Source organism: Staurois parvus, unplaced genomic scaffold (assembly GCF_062004578.1).
Source record: "Staurois parvus isolate SC_StPar_1 unplaced genomic scaffold, SC_StPar_1.0 ptg000025l, whole genome shotgun sequence".
Taxonomy (NCBI): domain Eukaryota; kingdom Metazoa; phylum Chordata; class Amphibia; order Anura; family Ranidae; genus Staurois; species Staurois parvus.
This window is the reverse complement of record NW_028317821.1, coordinates 12703477-12721431: the sequence shown is the minus strand read 5'-3', so window position 1 is coordinate 12721431 and position 17955 is coordinate 12703477. Positions and strand designations below refer to the sequence as shown.

General features: G+C 39.1%; 1 protein-coding gene across 2 annotated transcripts in view; it reads left to right on the top strand.

Moving 5' to 3' along the window:
• APPL2 (adaptor protein, phosphotyrosine interacting with PH domain and leucine zipper 2) overlaps positions 1–17955 on the top strand; it is a 100530-nt gene that overhangs the window by 56238 nt on the left and 26337 nt on the right. For both annotated transcript variants that reach the window (XM_089651848.1, XM_089651846.1), the window contains 7 exons: positions 1424–1506; positions 3045–3203; positions 7850–8038; positions 10891–10933; positions 15632–15688; positions 15768–15856; positions 16910–17074. In XM_089651848.1, coding sequence (XP_089507974.1) covers positions 1424–1506; positions 3045–3203; positions 7850–8038; positions 10891–10933; positions 15632–15688; positions 15768–15856; positions 16910–17074 — 785 coding nt within the window. The remainder of the gene's footprint in view (positions 1–1423; positions 1507–3044; positions 3204–7849; positions 8039–10890; positions 10934–15631; positions 15689–15767; positions 15857–16909; positions 17075–17955) is intronic.

The window sequence follows — 17955 nt, the reverse complement described above, 5'->3', positions numbered from 1 at the left end:
ACGAACATGGGAAATGGAAAATTACATTTCACACACATATTACAAACAGGAGGATTATTTGTGATGTTTGTGCAAATGCTACAACATTCTCACAGCAATTTGTTTAGAAGTAGACCTCTTGGTGTTCCCATTGTTTCTTTTTTTAATTTAAAAAGCTCAGCACTGCTTGCTGACCTGTTGGCTACCTCTGCAGACTGACAAATCCAGAGATGTTTTTCTGAAGAAAAAATGATGGTATCAGGGTTGGACTGACAACTCATGGGGCCCCCGGGCAATAGGGGATCATGGGGCCCCTGTGTCCTTGCTCAAACTCAAAAAAGCCTATGAAAAAGGTACCAGTGGCATCTCATGGGGCCCCCTACTGACCCCGGGCCCTCGGGCAGTGCCCGAGTTTCCAAATGGTCAGTCTGCCCCTGGATGGTAGTGTGTCCCGTTGTTTAATCTATTGCTATTTAGATCTATTAACAACATAGTAGTAAATCGGCTTGATGAAAATGTGATGCCTTAGCTTTTTCTCCACCCATTGGCTGGCAGGTAAGAACATGAAAAAAATGTATGCAGTGTTTTCACCATTTATCTGACAAAAGAATAAAGAAAAATGTTTAAGTTGTAATAACAACTTTAGGGCTTAATATATATAACAGTTAATGGGTAACTTCACTTTCATGGGGGGAAAAAAACCTAATATAGCATATACAATTGTGACACAAGTCATATTGTAATTGAATGTTATTAAAAAGTACCTTTCCTTTTAAATCTGCAGCTCTCTAATTTTCTGTAATATGCAATATGGCTACCTGGTGGTGCTTTGTAGTTGGTATATAGAATGTCCCCTGGAAATGTCATTTCCTGCTTGTGTGATTGGCTCACTGATTTTCCCAGAAGTCTGCACTAAGATACAAGTCAGATTTTGAGCATCCCCTGCAACAAAAATGTAATTTTCTGTGAAATATTCCCAAAGGGAAACCACATCTAAAGGGATGCAGACCCTGCCACTTTCCTCATTAGAGCCCTGCAGGTGTAGCAGCTGATTGATAGCTATAAAACCACTCCCATACAGATTCTCTCTGCACATGGACACAAACAACTATTTCTTCAGAATAACAAAATGTAGGGAATCTGCAACAACGTTTGTTACAATCCCTGTAATGTACATAGATCACCTTGAGAAGAATATTTTATTGTCAGCAAAAGTGGAGTTACTCTTTAAGTTGTCATTTACCTTCACTTACAGATCAGATCAGCTTTCAGTGGATAAATGGAATGGCAGCTAAGCTGAGATTGGTTGTGTCAGCCATTGCCCTATACACTGTGATTGGATGATGTCCAGAACGTAGTTGGCATTTGTTGTACTTAAAATACTGTGCTGTGCTCATCTCATATGTGTATGTGACTGGTGTTTCTCTTGAACAATGTTTTGCAGATTAACTGTTTTAAAAAAGGATATGAAATGTTTTCCCAAAAAATGGATGGATTTCTGTCATCTGTAACAAACATGATTCAGAGGTAAGGTATGCAGTAATAACTGTTACTGTCGAAGCCCAAGATAGTGTATGTGACTCATTGCATTGAAAGACTTGGCCTGAATTATTTGGCCTATCGTGTGTGTGTGTGTTTGTGTTTTTTTTTTTTTTTGTTTTTTTTTTCATACACACCTATGAATTTTCTCTCCTCTCTTCTTTCTCATCAATCTAAAGTGATCCATAAAACATTTCAGGTGACATTATACATATTCAGGACTAAATTTTAGGTTCCTTTATATGCATAGTCAACAAAATCAATTGTCCTGTGCATATCATTGTTCTAAGTATCCATTTTATCATGAAGCCCAATCCTCCTTTTAATTAGGAAAAACACAGCAACATGAAGCGCAATGTTGCTTGTTAAACAGTCAGAAATGGTCTTCCATCCAAATGAATTCAAGCACAAAGCTGATATCTGAGTGGTTAGTTGTACTGGGTTGATGTACATCTTTCTTTTTTGTAGTATGCTATGAAATAACGGCTGGATGTCACTTTTTATGTCATACATGGTAAATATTTAATCATTGTATTTGCTTTCTGTGATGAGCGATACACTCATGGTTTAATGCAGATGGTGCTTTGTTCCTCAGCACACCCATGTGTGCCATTTCTTCTTTCTGTAGGTGGTCATAATTGTTAACCTTTATGCAGAAGAGAATTTCCTGTTCTGCATTAGAGTGAAGATTCTGAAACTAAAATATGAATTTCTGAATGATGCAGAATGATAGGTGAACTCCAGCTCGACCTTCAGTCTTGCACAGTTGTACAGTCTCCTGTACTGTACTAATATTGCTTACTCTGATTTTATTGCACACTGTCCGCTTCTTACAGTGTGCATTAGAAACTGCAGAAAGTCAGATAGATCTCATTTCCAGGCTGGAGGATGTCCAGCATCATCTAGCTCAGTGGTTCCCTACCCTAGTCCTCAAGTACCCCTAACAAATCATGTTTTGAGGATTTCCTTCTCCTTGTCCTCTAAATCAATATCAATGACTTGACTGATATTTTATCGAAGGGATATTTCCAGAACATGGTCCATTGGGAATACTTGACAAATGAGGTTGGTAAACACTGAACCAACCCTTCCTTCCCAGTCTGACTGTACCTTTTAATCGTGGAGGTTCAGAATCAGGTGTGGGCATTACCTAGACTGGTCTGCATACAAACACAGCTTGCCTTGGAATGCCAAATCCTCCAGGCTGAGCTTCACCCATTAAGGCATTTTGATATTAGTATAACTCTTCCAAGAGTCGGCTCATTGCTTGCATCAGGACTGAGGGCTTTTTTAGAGGAGTACTGAGGCAGGATGCTATCATGTTTTCAGTAGGCTGTGTACAGCACCCTGGTTGCCTCTGCTACCAGCTAAGATCTGCCTGCATTACATAGAGCAACATAGTGATATGGAAAGATCCAGGGAAGACAAAATAAAAGCAGATTAAACCTCAGCGTTATGGTTTGGGTAAAAGAATTTGTCATTCAGTAAAAGTCAATTCATAATAGTGATGTGACTTACCCTTGCAGGATACAAGGAGAACTCGATACAGAAGCAGAGGCCATGAGGCTTTCTCAGCAAGAACTTCTGTCTGGTAGTGATGCCATGTATACTCCAGATTATGATGTCACGTCCCCTATCATCAACCGAAACCTGATACAAAAGGCTGGGTATTTAAACATGAGGAGGTAAATTTCACTGGAGAAATAAACTAAAGCCATCCAGTTATACAATGTCTGCTCACCATTTTCCAGTATGTAATTATAAACGTGCTAGGCTGTACTTACATGTATTTAAGCGCTTTTTAAAATCGCTGGAATATTATGCATTAATTGCTGAAAAAAACGTCCTATTATAGTGTTTTCTGTGTTTTGCTCCTGGAGACAATAAGGACATCGAGTACATGTTTGCTGTATCTAGCTGTATATTGAACATCTAATAACCAAGAATAACCAAATGGCTCCTTCCCCACCATTAAGTAATAAGTTAACACATTAAAGCGGTAGTAAACTCTGCTTTTGAGCTTGTACCTACAGGTAATCCTATAATAAGACTTACCTGTAGGTACAGTGAATATCTCCTAAACAGCTGGTGATGTCACTGGTGCATGCACACTATGCTCTGAATTGATAGTATATTGAGTATACTGTCAATTCAGAGCGCTGTGCCACCACTGTGACTCCCATGCACAGGAGTGACGTCATCGCGGCTCGGCCATTCAAATGGCCAGAGCCTGCGAGCGCAGAAGGAAGATCGGGTGAAGATGGAAGCCCTATTAGCGGAGGGTTTAGTTTTAAGGTAAGTCTGTCATAATGTCCTAGTATGCATTGCATACTAGCACAATGTGGCTTAAACCACCCAGGGGCCCACATTTTCTTTTCTTTAAGGAGTTTACTACAACTTTAAAGTGGAAATAAAGTCTGTGATCTTTACATTTCTTTCAGTGGTCCAACATCCTTCGATGGCGCCAGGATCTTCTACCCAGTATTGGCCGGAGTGGGATGAAGTCACTCCTGCACATCTGCAGGTGTTCATTCATCCTACCACACAAGATCTTGCAGAGCTCTATGTACATTTCAAGTAAGACTGAGCAAGCAGGTAGATTTATTTTATTGCAGAAGAGTCATTGCATGTCTCTTCTGCAGTATACAGCCTGTCTGCTCACAATCGTTCAATTTGAGACTATAGTTACACTTCAAGAAAAGAGAGCTCTAAGAAATATTTCTGGGAGTATTTTGCAGGAATTACTTTGCAATTGGCTACAAATAGTGGACCCATAGACTTTATTTGCCTTGACAAATTCTTAAAAAAAATTAAAAACAAAAGTAGCACATGGTTCAGAATCATCAACTTATGGTACATCTGCGCTCTTTTGCAGTTTTTTAACCACTTCCAGACCGGACACTTTTACCCCCTTCCTGACCAGGGCAATTTTCAGCTTTTAGCGCTATCACACTTTGAATGACAATTGCGCGGTCATGCAACACTGTACCCAAATGAATTTTTTACCATTTTTTTGAGACAGATAAAGCTTTATTTTGGTGGTATTTATTCACCACTGGGATTTGTATTTTTTTTGCTATGTAAATGAAATGTCCAAAAATTTTGAAAAAAAGTGTTTTTTTAATAAAATTTTTCAAATAAATAATATTTCATAATAAATCTTAGCCAAAATTTATTCCGTCATCTTTTTAGTAAAAAAAAAAATCCAAATTAGTTTATAAGCAAAAATTATAATTTTTAAACATTTTTTTTTACATTTTTAGTTTATTTTTTTATATTATTATTTTTTATTTTATTTATTTTTTTTACATACTGTCACCCTAGCAGTACAGTGTCACCATGGTGACACTGTACTACTTGTGGGGGGTGATGAAGATTTTTTTTTTTTTTTTTTTCACACTGATTGCTTTTACACCCATATAGGATGTAAAAGCAATCATTTCTCTTTCTCTCTGTGTGCATTCTTGCACTCATTGAGAAGTACTGAGTGAGCTGTGATTGGTCACAGCTTGTCACATGGTACAAGGCTTTTGTGAATAGCCTTGTACCATGTGACCTCTGTGATCATTCACAGATTTCACACGTAGTAAGCAAAGATGTCAGAAGTGACATCTTGCTTACTACTTTGCATGTGATCACTGATTGGCCAATCAGTGATCACATGATCGGGACCTCGTACAGAGGTCCTGTCCGACGATCGGTGTTTCACTGTGTCCGGAGGACACAGCGGGCACCGGATCGCGGTGCTGCGCGCTCCCAGGGAGCGCGCACAAGCAGGGTGCGGGGAGGCCGTTTATAGAAGGCCACCCGACCCTGCAGTGCCACCGTCCGGCCGTTTATATACAACGGCCGGACGGGAGGTGGTTAAGACTAAGTCAGAAAAGACAATTTCATATCTCTCCAGAGTTATTTGCTGCAGTTTTACTTTAAGACAATGATTGCAAACAATAGCATAATGTGATACCCCCTAAAGTTCACCATATTGTTAAATATATCTCATTTCAAATTAACATTACAAACAAGTGAGATAAATGTACAGATAAATAATTAGCATAGTGACCACAAAATGCTGCATTTTTATAAATCAAAATGATATAGTGGCTTCACTACGTAGCTGCAGTTTGCTGTTTTCTGCTACATTGATGTTTGTAGGATCATTTTTTGTTTCTTTTGAATATGGTATATATATTCACTTTACACTGTAGCTGTAGTCCTTATCTGCTCCATCTAAATTAGCAAAGAGTTTGTTCTGTTTTGTGTTCCTTACATCAGCACCATCATTTTCAGATTGTCTCCTTTAGGGAGATTTACCTTCTCTCTTTGTGAGTACTGCTTAGACCTTGAAGAAGGGGACATACCCCAAAAGCTTGTCCTCAAAATTGTATGTTAGTGCAAATAAAAAAAGTATCACGGACAGTACTCAATTGTTAACGGGGCTGAAAGTGAACCAGAAATTTTGAATTGTCACCAGAACAGTATTAGAGGGGAAATCTGTCTGTGGGCTCACTTGTTCTGGTGACAGCTAAAAGGGTATTTTTATTCTCTTTGTAAAGATATCCTGTTGTGCTCAAGTGACATGTAATAAAAGAAAATCACCCCAGTAGAACTTAGACAAATAAAGAAACCTGATGTGTTTAGGTTTTTCCCTACTGCATCCAAAATGAAAAATTGGGCTTTGGATATACTTTAATTCTCATTTGCATATAGTGGATTTTTTTTTACCCCCTTTCACCTTTGCAGATCAGATCATACATAGCATCTAACTCCTTTATGAAAATTTCTAATCTTATTTACACTTGGAGAAAAATCTGTCTTTGGCCTTGTTTTTAGTATGAAGTGTTTCAGTACTGACATTCAAGTGACTTTACTTTTTTTTTCTTGTTTGAAATGGGAACCTGGACTTAATTAACAATACTTGAGTCTCCAATGCTTCATCGGTAGTACTCCTATTTTGGTGTCACTACCTTCTTCGGATATTGACATCTAGAATCCTGTTCACTGCCTTTTAATTCACCACATTGCCATATTTTTAGAGGCATATCATCATCCTTTGTCACCCAAGTGGGACAGATAAAAAAGAATATATAGTTTTTTAATTATTTTCAAGAATCCATGATCTGATGTAACTGCTACTCACCGCCCATCAATATGCACTCATCGGCCACTTAATTAGGTACACCTGTTCAATTGATTGGTAAATTGCTATAGAGCCAATCACATAGCAGCAACTAAATGCATTTAGGCATCTAGACATGGTGAAGACGACTTGCTGAAGTTCAAACCAAGCATCAGAATGGGGAAGAAAGGAGATTTAATTGATTTGAACGTTGCATGATTGTTGGTGGCAGACGGGCTGGTCTGAGTATTTCAAAAACTGCTTATACACTGGGATTTTCATGCACAACCATCTGTAGGGTTTACAGAGAATGGTCCAAAAAAGTTAAAATATCCAGTGAGCGGCAGTTGTGTGGACGAAAATGCCTTGTTGATGTCAGCGATCAGAGCAGAATGGGCAGACTGGTTGCTGCGACATTCAGATGGTAGGGTAAGAATTTGGCGTAAACATCATGAAAGTATGGATCCATCCTGCCTTGTGTCAATGGTTCAGGCTGGTGGTGGTAGTATAATGGTGTGGGGGATATTTTCTTGGCACTAGAAAGGTGTATCTGATAAAGTGGCTGGTGAGTGTATACTGGTGGATACATTTCGACCAAATACAATTTTATGTTCATCTTGTTTTCTATTTGAGCATATCTGATGTGTGTTTCTGTTGGTACCTTGCAGCCATAAGTAACTGGTGTCCCTTCTTGCAGAAATACAGTTCCGATTTTTTTTAGGATGAGTCACTGTCAACTGTCACTTCTTTTGACATGTAATAGTGTGCCAATGTTCCAGAATTGGCAATGAGATGTTTCATGTTATCAAACGTATTAGTCTGTTCAGGGTTTTTCTAAAAAGGAAATAAGACACCTCAAGATGTCAGCTGAATTATGGCAACTGGACATTTTTACCTCTCTATCTGGATTGGTTTTCCAGGTGGTTTGAATTTGAGCCTGCTACAGTTTTATCCATCGTGTTGTAGGCCTTATGATTATAAATTACAGTAACATTTAGTGGTGCCATTTGGTGTTCTCCATTGTGTTTTATTTAAAGTAAGTTTAGTTTGTGATCAAAGTCTAGTTGGTAATGAAATAATTCTAATTGACAACAGTTTTAAATGATGAAAGAATGGTTAAAGATTATACATCTAGATGCCTGTTACCTCAGTCAACTGCTGTTTAATCTTTGTACTTTTCACTTGTAAACTAATCTCAGTTTTTGAACATTTCAGTAAAACAGGCCTGGTCACCACAACTTGGGAGAGACTATATTTCTTTACACAAGGTGGAAACCTAATGTGTCAGCACCGGGGTGAGGTGGCTGGGGGCCTTATTCAAGACTTGGACAATTGTTCTGTTATGGCAGTGGACTGCGAGGACAGGCGATACTGCTTCCAGATCACTTCTCCCAGTGGAAAAACGTGAGTAATGGAAATGTGCAAATAACTTGAGTGCAGATAGCTCTGGTAAACAACTGCCCTTGATGTTGTATAATGTATTCTGCAGGCTGAATTACTCTCCATCCCTGATGCTCAGAGATGGTCCTGCAGAGGAATTAAATACCTCACTTATATACCCTGCAGGGGTTTAAATCCTTTTCACAACTGCAAGAGGACTTTGATCTCCCACCTACTGTTCTGTTTTACTATTACCAGCTCTGACATGCTATCCAGACCCAATTTAGGACTTTGAACAATCCAATCCTAATTTCTCCCCTGGAAAACCTATTGAGGAATTCAGCTGAAACTAGATTATTAAAATAATTGTGATAAACACTTTATTTGGCACAATCATATAATGGCACAATTATATGAACTATTTTTGATTTTCGATCTACAGAACTTTTATTTTTTTACTTACCTATGGCCTACTCTACACTTACATAGAACACTCATTCATTGTCCTGTGGCCAATCAGATTGTACCTGCATGTTCAATTGCCCCTGCTGTCTGTGAGCAGCTGTACCTTATGTAACCCTTAACAAGATGATTCCAAAACGATTCTCACCTTTCCAAAGGGCAGAATTGACAATATGGCATAAATTAAAGTGTATGTATAATCTAAATGATTTTATGTTTTATTTTTGGATTGAGTAGGGAAGGGCTGCAAAACCCCTGTAAATTTTATTTTTTGCTTTCTGTGTTCTGCTGAAAAGTTTTCCATTAACACCCTGTTTCAGAGACACAACAGAAATCAGAGGAAATCTCTGGTGAGGGGAATGTTCCACTTAGACAGTTGTCAGTAGTTACATTAGAACTGGTGTCCCCTTACTTCATATTCTGGGGAAGAAAATTGTGTATAGCATCACTTTCTGTCACAGTGATAATGGTCATGAATGGAGAATGTGAATTTGTAATGACTGATATATTTTACTGTAAATGATCCCTATTAAATATCCCATTATGCACATCACTAATGCTTCTCTCTTGTGTTGGATAGCTGAATGTGACAGTCACATGGCTGAAAATTATTGCAAATAGCACATGCATTATAAGTTATTGAACTGAGCCTTCGGTCTAGTTAGAGATGTCTGCTTTTGCTCACAGTAGAGAAATTTGTGTTTTGTTTGGCTTGAGATACGGTTTTTTTTTTCTTCTATATTTCTAGAATATTTTGAAATGGATCTCTCTGGTCTCTGGAGATTTACATTTTTGTGGACTCCTGATGATCTTATTTCATGAATTATAGGAAGAAAGAGGCGGCGCCCTCTAAGTACAGTATAAAAGCTTTTTAATGAATAAAAAGTGTAGTAATACAGGCCATTCACAAAGCATAAGTAGGTTTGCTCTTGTAAATTAATAAGCATCCGCTGTAGTGAAGGGGTGTGAAGCCTCTGGCTGGATGGTGGTCACCGGCATCTGGCGATGGTGCTGAGGGCTTCCAGCACGTCCTCCTAGTTCCTGGATTCCCTTGGTTGAGACGTCACTTCTGGTCACGTGATAGTGGGGGTTGGCGCTCATTCAGAGCATGCATGCTTTCTCTTTAGGCCATCTGATGGCCTGATGAGGGAGCATACATGCTCCGAACGCATGCCAACCCCGTTATCATGTGCGTATTGGCGTGCGTTCGAAGCATGCGTGCTCCCTCATCAGTCCATCTGTGAGACTGGAAGTGACGTCTCAACCGAGGGAATCCAGGAACTAGGAGGACGTGCTGGAAGCCACCAGCACCACCGCCAGATGCCGGTGACCACCATCCATCCAGAGGCTTCACACTCCTTCACTACAGCGGATGCTTATTAATTTACAAGCACAAGCCTACTTATGCTTTGTGAGTGGCCTGTATTACTACACTTTTTATTCATTAAAAAGCTTTTATACTGCACTTCGAGTGTGCCTTCCCTTTCTTCCTGATCTTCCGCAGGACCCCTCTAGCTCATTATTGGCTGGCTGCCTCCCCACTCCATGGTGCATCAGAATTACCATTAGGACTCTTTATAGGAATTTTATTTGTATATTTATTACAGTATATTGTTCATGATTATATGCGTATACATACTATTGTATGCCGCATCTACCTCCTTACTCTGTCTCGGAGTGCGCCAAATATTCTACTTGCTTTTAATGAATTATATGATTCTCTGTAGATTTCCTTTAATATAGTCCAAAAAAATTAGAAAAAAAAAATACATTGTGACTATAGTGGTTAAATCACTACTCTGGATTCAGTAAGGTGGGCAGCTGTGGCTATAGTTCCAGTACATGACTTGAGGTGTCCTATGTCATTTTTGGGCAGTGGGGAAACTTTTACAATTCACTAAAAGTAAGAAAAAAAAGTCTCTATCTGCCAAAATGAAATCTTTTAAATGGTGCAATCCTCTTTCATTGCAACTTTGTAATATCTAAAGGCATATTCTCAATGTGTTGGTTCTTTGTCAAAGCCTATCACTGGTCACATAATTGGAAAATGTGTAATTTCCATAGACTGATAGTCCTTTAAAGCTATGTAATCAGTGGAAAGAGCGCTTTCATATCTTCCCAACAAACCAAAAAACATGTCATCTGCTTCTGGTTGTTGCATGTGTACAAGCACATGGGTTTTGTCATTATGATATTACCTACTTGAGAAGGTTCTGATGGAAGCAGCGATTTCTCAGTTCATATGCCACTTGCTAGCTCCAGGCAGTGATTCTTTGAAGGTTTGTGTTAAGTGGCTGGATCTATTGTTGAGGCACAAGTTGGATGTGGTTAGTTGCATCAAAGCCTTCTCACACAGATGTTCTGCTTTGTGACAAATTCCTTTGAAGAATCATTATTCTGTGTTGCTTTTCTAGGAGCATCATCCTCCAAGCAGAAGGAAAAAGGGAATATGAAGAGGTAAGCTGCTGTTGGCTGTCGTTCTCCAACAACTTTATTCCCTGTCCATTCTCTTACCTTTTATTTACAAAACCATACATTTTCTGAACGATGCAAAAAGCACAATTCAGAGGTGCTGTAACTGACAACATGGCTTTCCATTAATTGTAGTGATAAGGGTAAGGCTTTGTGCATGTGGGCTTCAGTTTGTATAAGAGGAGTGTATACAGCAAGTTTCTAAAACACATATACAAAGCTGTTAACCAACTTCAAGCACTTTTTAACGAAGTATAAATTACAGTATATTCACCATAGTTGGTAGACGCTATAACTTTCGCACAAACCAAACAAACAAATTAATACACACCCATTGGGATTTATTTTTAACTAAAAAGTCATGTAGCAGAATACATTTTGGCCTTAATTTATGAAGGAATTAGATTTTTTTTATTGGATATGTTTTATAACAGTTTTTTCAAACTTTTCAGTCTTTTTTTGTTTATATCGCAAATAAGTAAATATAAAACCCAGTGATGAGCAAATACCACCAAAAAAAAGCTCTATTTATGTGAAAAAAATTATATAAGTTTAATTTGGGTACAATGTTGCATGACAGAGCAATTGCCAGAAAGTGGCAAAACATGCTCTTGTCATGAAGGGGGTAAAACCTTCCGGGCCAGTGATGTCATTACTCTGCCTCCTGAGCTCTGGTTCATAGACTCGCCCACAGACTGGAGATTTTGAAAGCGCTGTGACAGGCACAGAGATGAAAATACTGAGGTAAAAATACAACGCTTTCGATTTTTATTGAATATACTAAAAAATTGTGCATGTCTTTGAGAACTGATGCATATAAGGTTTACAACCACTTGAAACTAAGCACACTTCCGCTCTTGTGCATGAGTCTCCTATTCTTGTCTATGAATCATGGGAGAGGGGGCATGGAATCACCATTTTTTTTGAAGGTGTCAGATATTTTTTTTTCATTAGCAAAGCGGGGAGGAGTACAGCTGGCAGACTTCTCTTTTCCCTGCCATACGAAGGACAATTAAGTTATACTCTATTGCTGTATTCTATAAATATTCAGTTTATATTTTGTTTTCTGGGTTTACAACCACTTTAGGTTTTAGCACAACTTAACAACTTAAAGCTTGTTAAAGGCCTGCTGAAGTTTGCTAGTAGCTTGATAAAAGTGACAGTCATCACTCCCATTAGGATCTATGTAACTTCCCATTTCTGAAACCAAAGCTTGCTTTAAAGGATTTAACAAAGGTGCTTGTATGTAGAGTTGCTTGGAGTTGCCATGTCCATGAACTGAACATTATGTCTCGGTGGACACCATCACTAAGTGTAGCGAAAATACAGCCAGTGAAGGTCTCAGAGACACACAGAGGCAGCTCCAGAGCAAGCATGCAAGAGTGCCCCCAGAGTAAGCAGCTGGCTATGGGGGCACTCAGCAGGGTGGAGGGGCCAGGAGCTCTGGCAGGGGGACCCACAAAACCATTACACAGGTCAAGTAAGTATGACGTGTTTATTAAAAAAAAAAAATAAAAAAATGCAAACCTTTTAATATCACTTTAATAAAAATACTGATCTTATGTATATAAACAGTATGTGGTGTCTGGCGTTTAGGTTTAACACCTTCCCGCCTGGCCTATAGCAGATTGATGGCCAGGCGGGACACTCGCCATTGTGACTGGGCATCATATGACATCCTGTCAAAAGCAGCTGTTCACATGGCCGTGGGGCCGCACAGCGGTGTGATCTGTCCACGGGACACAGTCGATGACATATCACTACACCGGCCTGTTGCCAGTGTCACGTGACCGTGTGACCAATCACAGCAGATCACAGGTCGATTGTATACAATGGATGGCTTCCTGTCATGCCATTCATTGTATACAATTGTGTTGTTAGCTGTGATTGATCAAAGAAGTCACATGGTACAGACTGGCCAATCACAGCCCATCTGTATCATGTGATGAGCTTTGCCCAATCACAGCTAATCACAACAAAAAGATTAACATAAAAAAACAGTGCAGCGCTGAAGGTAATAATGATAAAACAGAAATAAGTCCACTGCAAGTCCAGTTCATAGAAACATGTCAGGTGACAAGTAGAAATTCAATGTTGGTGATCCGTGAGGAAGTGGCTGAAAAACGCACTCACCAGAAAGAAGATATATATATAAGCAGTATATATCAAAAGCCCATGGATCCTCAATCCAGAAGGAAACAAAGCTGGTCCGGTCACAAAAAGTGGGTCCCTCCTTTATGGATGCAGCAACAGATCTTCCTCCTCCCAGTTTGGTATTGGATTCCAAAATCAGGGTTCTGCAAACAAAGTGCTCCTGTTTCTTGATAGTTGTTTTCTGCTCACTGGGGATTCAGCAGTCCTCCCAGATTGGAGGCAGTGGATTATTTCTTCCCCATCTCCCTCCTCTATTCAGCAATACACCTGTGTGAAAACCAGATGGAGATGGTTTTCACACAGGTGTATTGCTGAATAGAGGAGGGAGATAGGGAAGAAATAATCCACTGCCTCCAATCTCGGAGGACTGCTGCATCCCCAGTGAAAACAACTATCAAGAAACAGGAGCACTTTGTTTGCAGAACCCTGATTTTGGAATCCTACACCTAACTGGGAGGAGGAAGATCTGTTGCTGCATCCATAAAGGAGGGACCCACTTTCTGTGACCGGACCAGCTTTGTTTCCTTCTGGATTGAGGATCCATGGGCTTTTGATATATACTGCTTATATATATCTTCTTTCTGGTGAGTGCGTTTTTCAGCCACTTCCTCACGGATCACCAACATTGAATTTCTACTTGTCACCTGACATGACTTTCCTACAGACTAAATTAATATACACTAATTTGAGGTATTTTCACCAAAGAAATGTAGCAGAATACATTTTGACCTAAATTTATGAAGAAATGTTTTTTATTTGCAAATTTTTATTAAAATGAAAAATTAGTTTTTTTCAAAAGTTTCAGGGTTTTTTGTTTATTTAGCAAAAGATAATAAACTCGGTGATTAAATACCACCAAAAGAAAGCTCTATTTGTGTGAAAAAATGATAAAATGTTTTTATGGGTGCAGTGTTGAATGACCACGCAATTGTCATTCAAAGTGCGACAGCACTGAAAGCTGAAAATTGCCCTGGGCAGGAAGGGGGTAAAAGTGCCCGGTATTGAAGTGGTTAACACGCTTCGCAAAGCCCAATCGCATAGGCGCATCTTTGCATAGAGTTTGATGACATGCTGGTGTGATGGAAAATGCCAAGTGGCCTTTATAGCACATTTATATATTTATAGGGGATTCCCATGCATATTCAGTGTATGGGCATACATATTGAAATTTGGTTTTTAAGGGTTGAGGGATTTTATTATTATTGGATCTCTGCATGGTCTCACATTAATACATGGTGATATTAGAGGACACAAGCTGCATATATAGAGAACAACTGACTTACTGTATATATAATGGACGGGGATCCTGGGGAAGCGAGTTTAGGATCAATGAAACGCCAGATACCACATATTGGTAATATACATAAGATCAGAACTTTCATTAAGCAGTTTGTGGGGTTTTTTTGTGTCATTTAAAAAAAATTTATAAAAAAAAATTGATTTTATCCATTTGTGTGATTTTTCAGCTGCATATATATAGTCCCACTCACATATCTCTGCTCTTTATAGGGAGTAAGAGGATTCTTTAAATTTTCACTGTTTGAAGATTGCTGTACACATTGGTCTTTCACATGCTGAAGTCCATACTGTATGTACAAGGCTTTAGAGCACTATGCCAGCAATGCAGGGGTTAACTGCACACTTATTCTAGGAGAGAGTAAAAATACTTTTACTTTTGCAGTCCTCTGCTCTCCTGGCAGGACTATGCTCCCTCATTCTTTGATGGTGGACTATACATTGCTTTCATCACGTCCAGTGCAGTGCTATAAACTCTGCAGCGGTCTTAATGACACTAGGACCTTAGACTGCTAGAGCATAGGGTAGAAGAAGCTGCAGGGACTGGTCTAGCAATTCAATCAGCAAGCAAGTAAATCTTCTATTCTATGCCACCTAGACTTAAAGGAGCAGTTAACCCTTGCATTGAAGATGCAACCCCACTGCAAGGGAGAACATTCAAGTTTCCTGGAGTTGGGCTTTAATGATCATTTTATAGGTTTCTATGGTCTAATACACTTCTGCATATTACATCTGTCAGTAAGGTTTTGGACACCTACCAATATGCTTTCTATTTTGGCCAAGCAAATTAATTAGTGTGTATATTTAGTGGTGAGCATTATGAACTTTATGTGGTTCCCGCCATTATACTTTTATTTTCCGAACTATTTCTCTCTCTTTTACTATATATAGGTGCCCCCCTTTTTATTTATGCCCTCTAGTATAGCACCACTGTTAATGATCACATGCACACCTCACAGTTAAGAAGTTTGCTTTCTGGGACTTCTAGTCAACTTGCCTTCACAAGTGGGTAATTCTCTGGAAAACATATAAAGCAGGGAATTCAAGATGCTTGGCCATATGTTCTCATACATTCTAGAGTGACCTGGAGACCTCAATCCTGAAACAGTAAATTGTGTTCATTTTATCTTAAATTGCAACAGCAAACTTTGGAAGTATTTAGACGAATGTATGCTGAAGATGGACCACTTACATGAAATTTACATTTGTTTTTTTCTTTTCCTTTTGGTTTAGTGGATTTGTGCTATTAATAACATTTCAAGACAGATCTACTTGACAGATAATCCAGAGGTAATTCATTCTTGAAGGATTATCTTGGCGGTGTTGTGTGTGCCCTAATGGTCTGACTGTTATCAATTTCTTCTATTAGGCTGTAGCTATCAAGTTAAACCAAACAGCTCAAGAGGCAGTTACCCCTATTACCAGCTTTGACAGGAGACTTGAAAATACACAGAACAGGTAAAATCCCTCATGTGGACTGTATTTGTTACATTCCAACATTTTTAATTTTATATAGTATGGTGCAGACCTTCTGGGACTGTCAAAATAAATATACCTTGTATTTTTTTGCCTATTTTTAGTTTTGGACAGAGTAGGGAAGACCTAGAACATCTGTCTCAGCTTTTTATTGTGATATCTGTCCCCACTGGGGAGATTTCCCCACACTTCTTGTTGGGAGGGAAGGCAAAGGTAAATCTCTCCAGTGTTGATACAGATGTTACACAACTTAAAAGTGTTTCTAAACCCAAGACCCTGCATTCACTATATCTGGTCTCCACCAGTACACAGAACATGGAAGTGCAATTATTTTACTAAATATAACCTGCCAATTACCTTTTCCCATCAGCAGTTAGAGCAGTTTTGTGACTTCAGCAGAGCACTGGTTAAAGCTTGTAGGAGGAGTTTTCTCTAGGAGGATGGAAATCCCCTGACCTCTGTCTGGAGAGTGCTGATTGGCCCTGCTCTGATCACATGCACTCTCCCCAGAAAAAAAAACCTCTCTAGCAATACACACTAAACTGAGCATGTGCAGAAAGGCACAGTTCAATCTGTCTGATCAGCATAGGCATTTAAACAAGAGGAGGGGCAGAGAAGAAAAGATCAAACAGCCTTTTTACACAGTGCAGAGGATTAACCCCTTATGTTCCACAGTGAGTATAACAAGCATGCTTTACTGCATATACAGACTGATTTTACTGTTGTGGGTTTAGTAACACTTTAATTTTACAGTAAAATGGGGAATAATTTGAACATTTGTCAAGTTATTATTATGGTCTGTGACTTCCTGCCCCCTTGACAATTGCTCCTTACGTTTCTTTTCCTGCTGTCACGGGCTGTCAGAGGGCCAGGAATAGAGGTAATATCTCCCCAAGGGATCTTGGACAGCAATAAAAATTCAACAGAAGCATTTACCTTTTTTAAATCTGTTCAAAACTTAAATAAATGGCTGAAGTCGGACTTTAATATACAGTATGTGATGATGGCTTGTGCTTCTACATTTTATCTGTACAGTGAGAGTTTAAGACAGAATGTACCACAAAGAGAGCCTACTAACCACATGACTGAAGATGGCACAGAGGAACTGCAGCCAGAGCAGTTAATAGTCCCGGGCACACCTATTCAGTTTGACATTGTTCTGCCAGCCACTGAATTCCAGGACCAAAACAGAGGAAACCGGTATAAAACGTCACTGTCATGACTGTGCACCTTTCTCTACTTCATATGTTAACTGCTAGATGAGATCTGTCACTTCAAAGAGGAACTCTATTCCATGTATATTTGTAAATCAAAAAATCTGCTTTTGCTGGGAATGCAACTTTATGTCACATGATTCTAAGCTGTTAAGTTTTGTTTTTGTGCTTTAATGGGGGTGGACAAGACTAGAGTCGGCTCAAAGAAAGGGTGGTGATTGAACTAGGCAACATGCCAGTTTTCATTTATACAGACTCAGGTTCAAGTCAATACAGAGAGTGAGTAATACTGCAATAATAGTGATTTAGATAGTGGGACAGCAAATGCCAGAATAAAAATTAAAAGGGGAAAGTTGAAGAAATAGCACTGAACCCATAAGTTCATATTATTGTTATTGCTATCTTAAAGTATTGATGTTGATGTAAATAATCTGGTTCCAGGTCACGTGACTCCTACACCCCTGAGGATATCCACAGTCTCTCTGGCTTGTAGTGTACTTTAATTAAAATAAACATTTAAGTGCCACACCACTGCTTAGAGGTCCAGATGCAACTTTATTCCCATAAAAGTCAGAGGGACAATCCAAAAGTAGCCAATTTGGGGATCCAAAAATGCCCCCTTCATCAGGAATTCATTGAAAACAATGTGAACAGACTAGAAGTGAACTAGACCTTTGCTGGTATTTCTTTCAGTGTGATTACAAACCCAGGCCTTGTAAGTAGGTTTTTGGCTACTTTCTGGATGGTCCTTCTGACTTTTATTGGAATTAAGTTGTATCTGGACCTCTAGGCAGTGGAGAGAGGTTTCTGTGTTTGTAAGAGAAAAAAATTTGAGGCACTCTGCTGGTCTCCTCTTTTCAGTTTTCC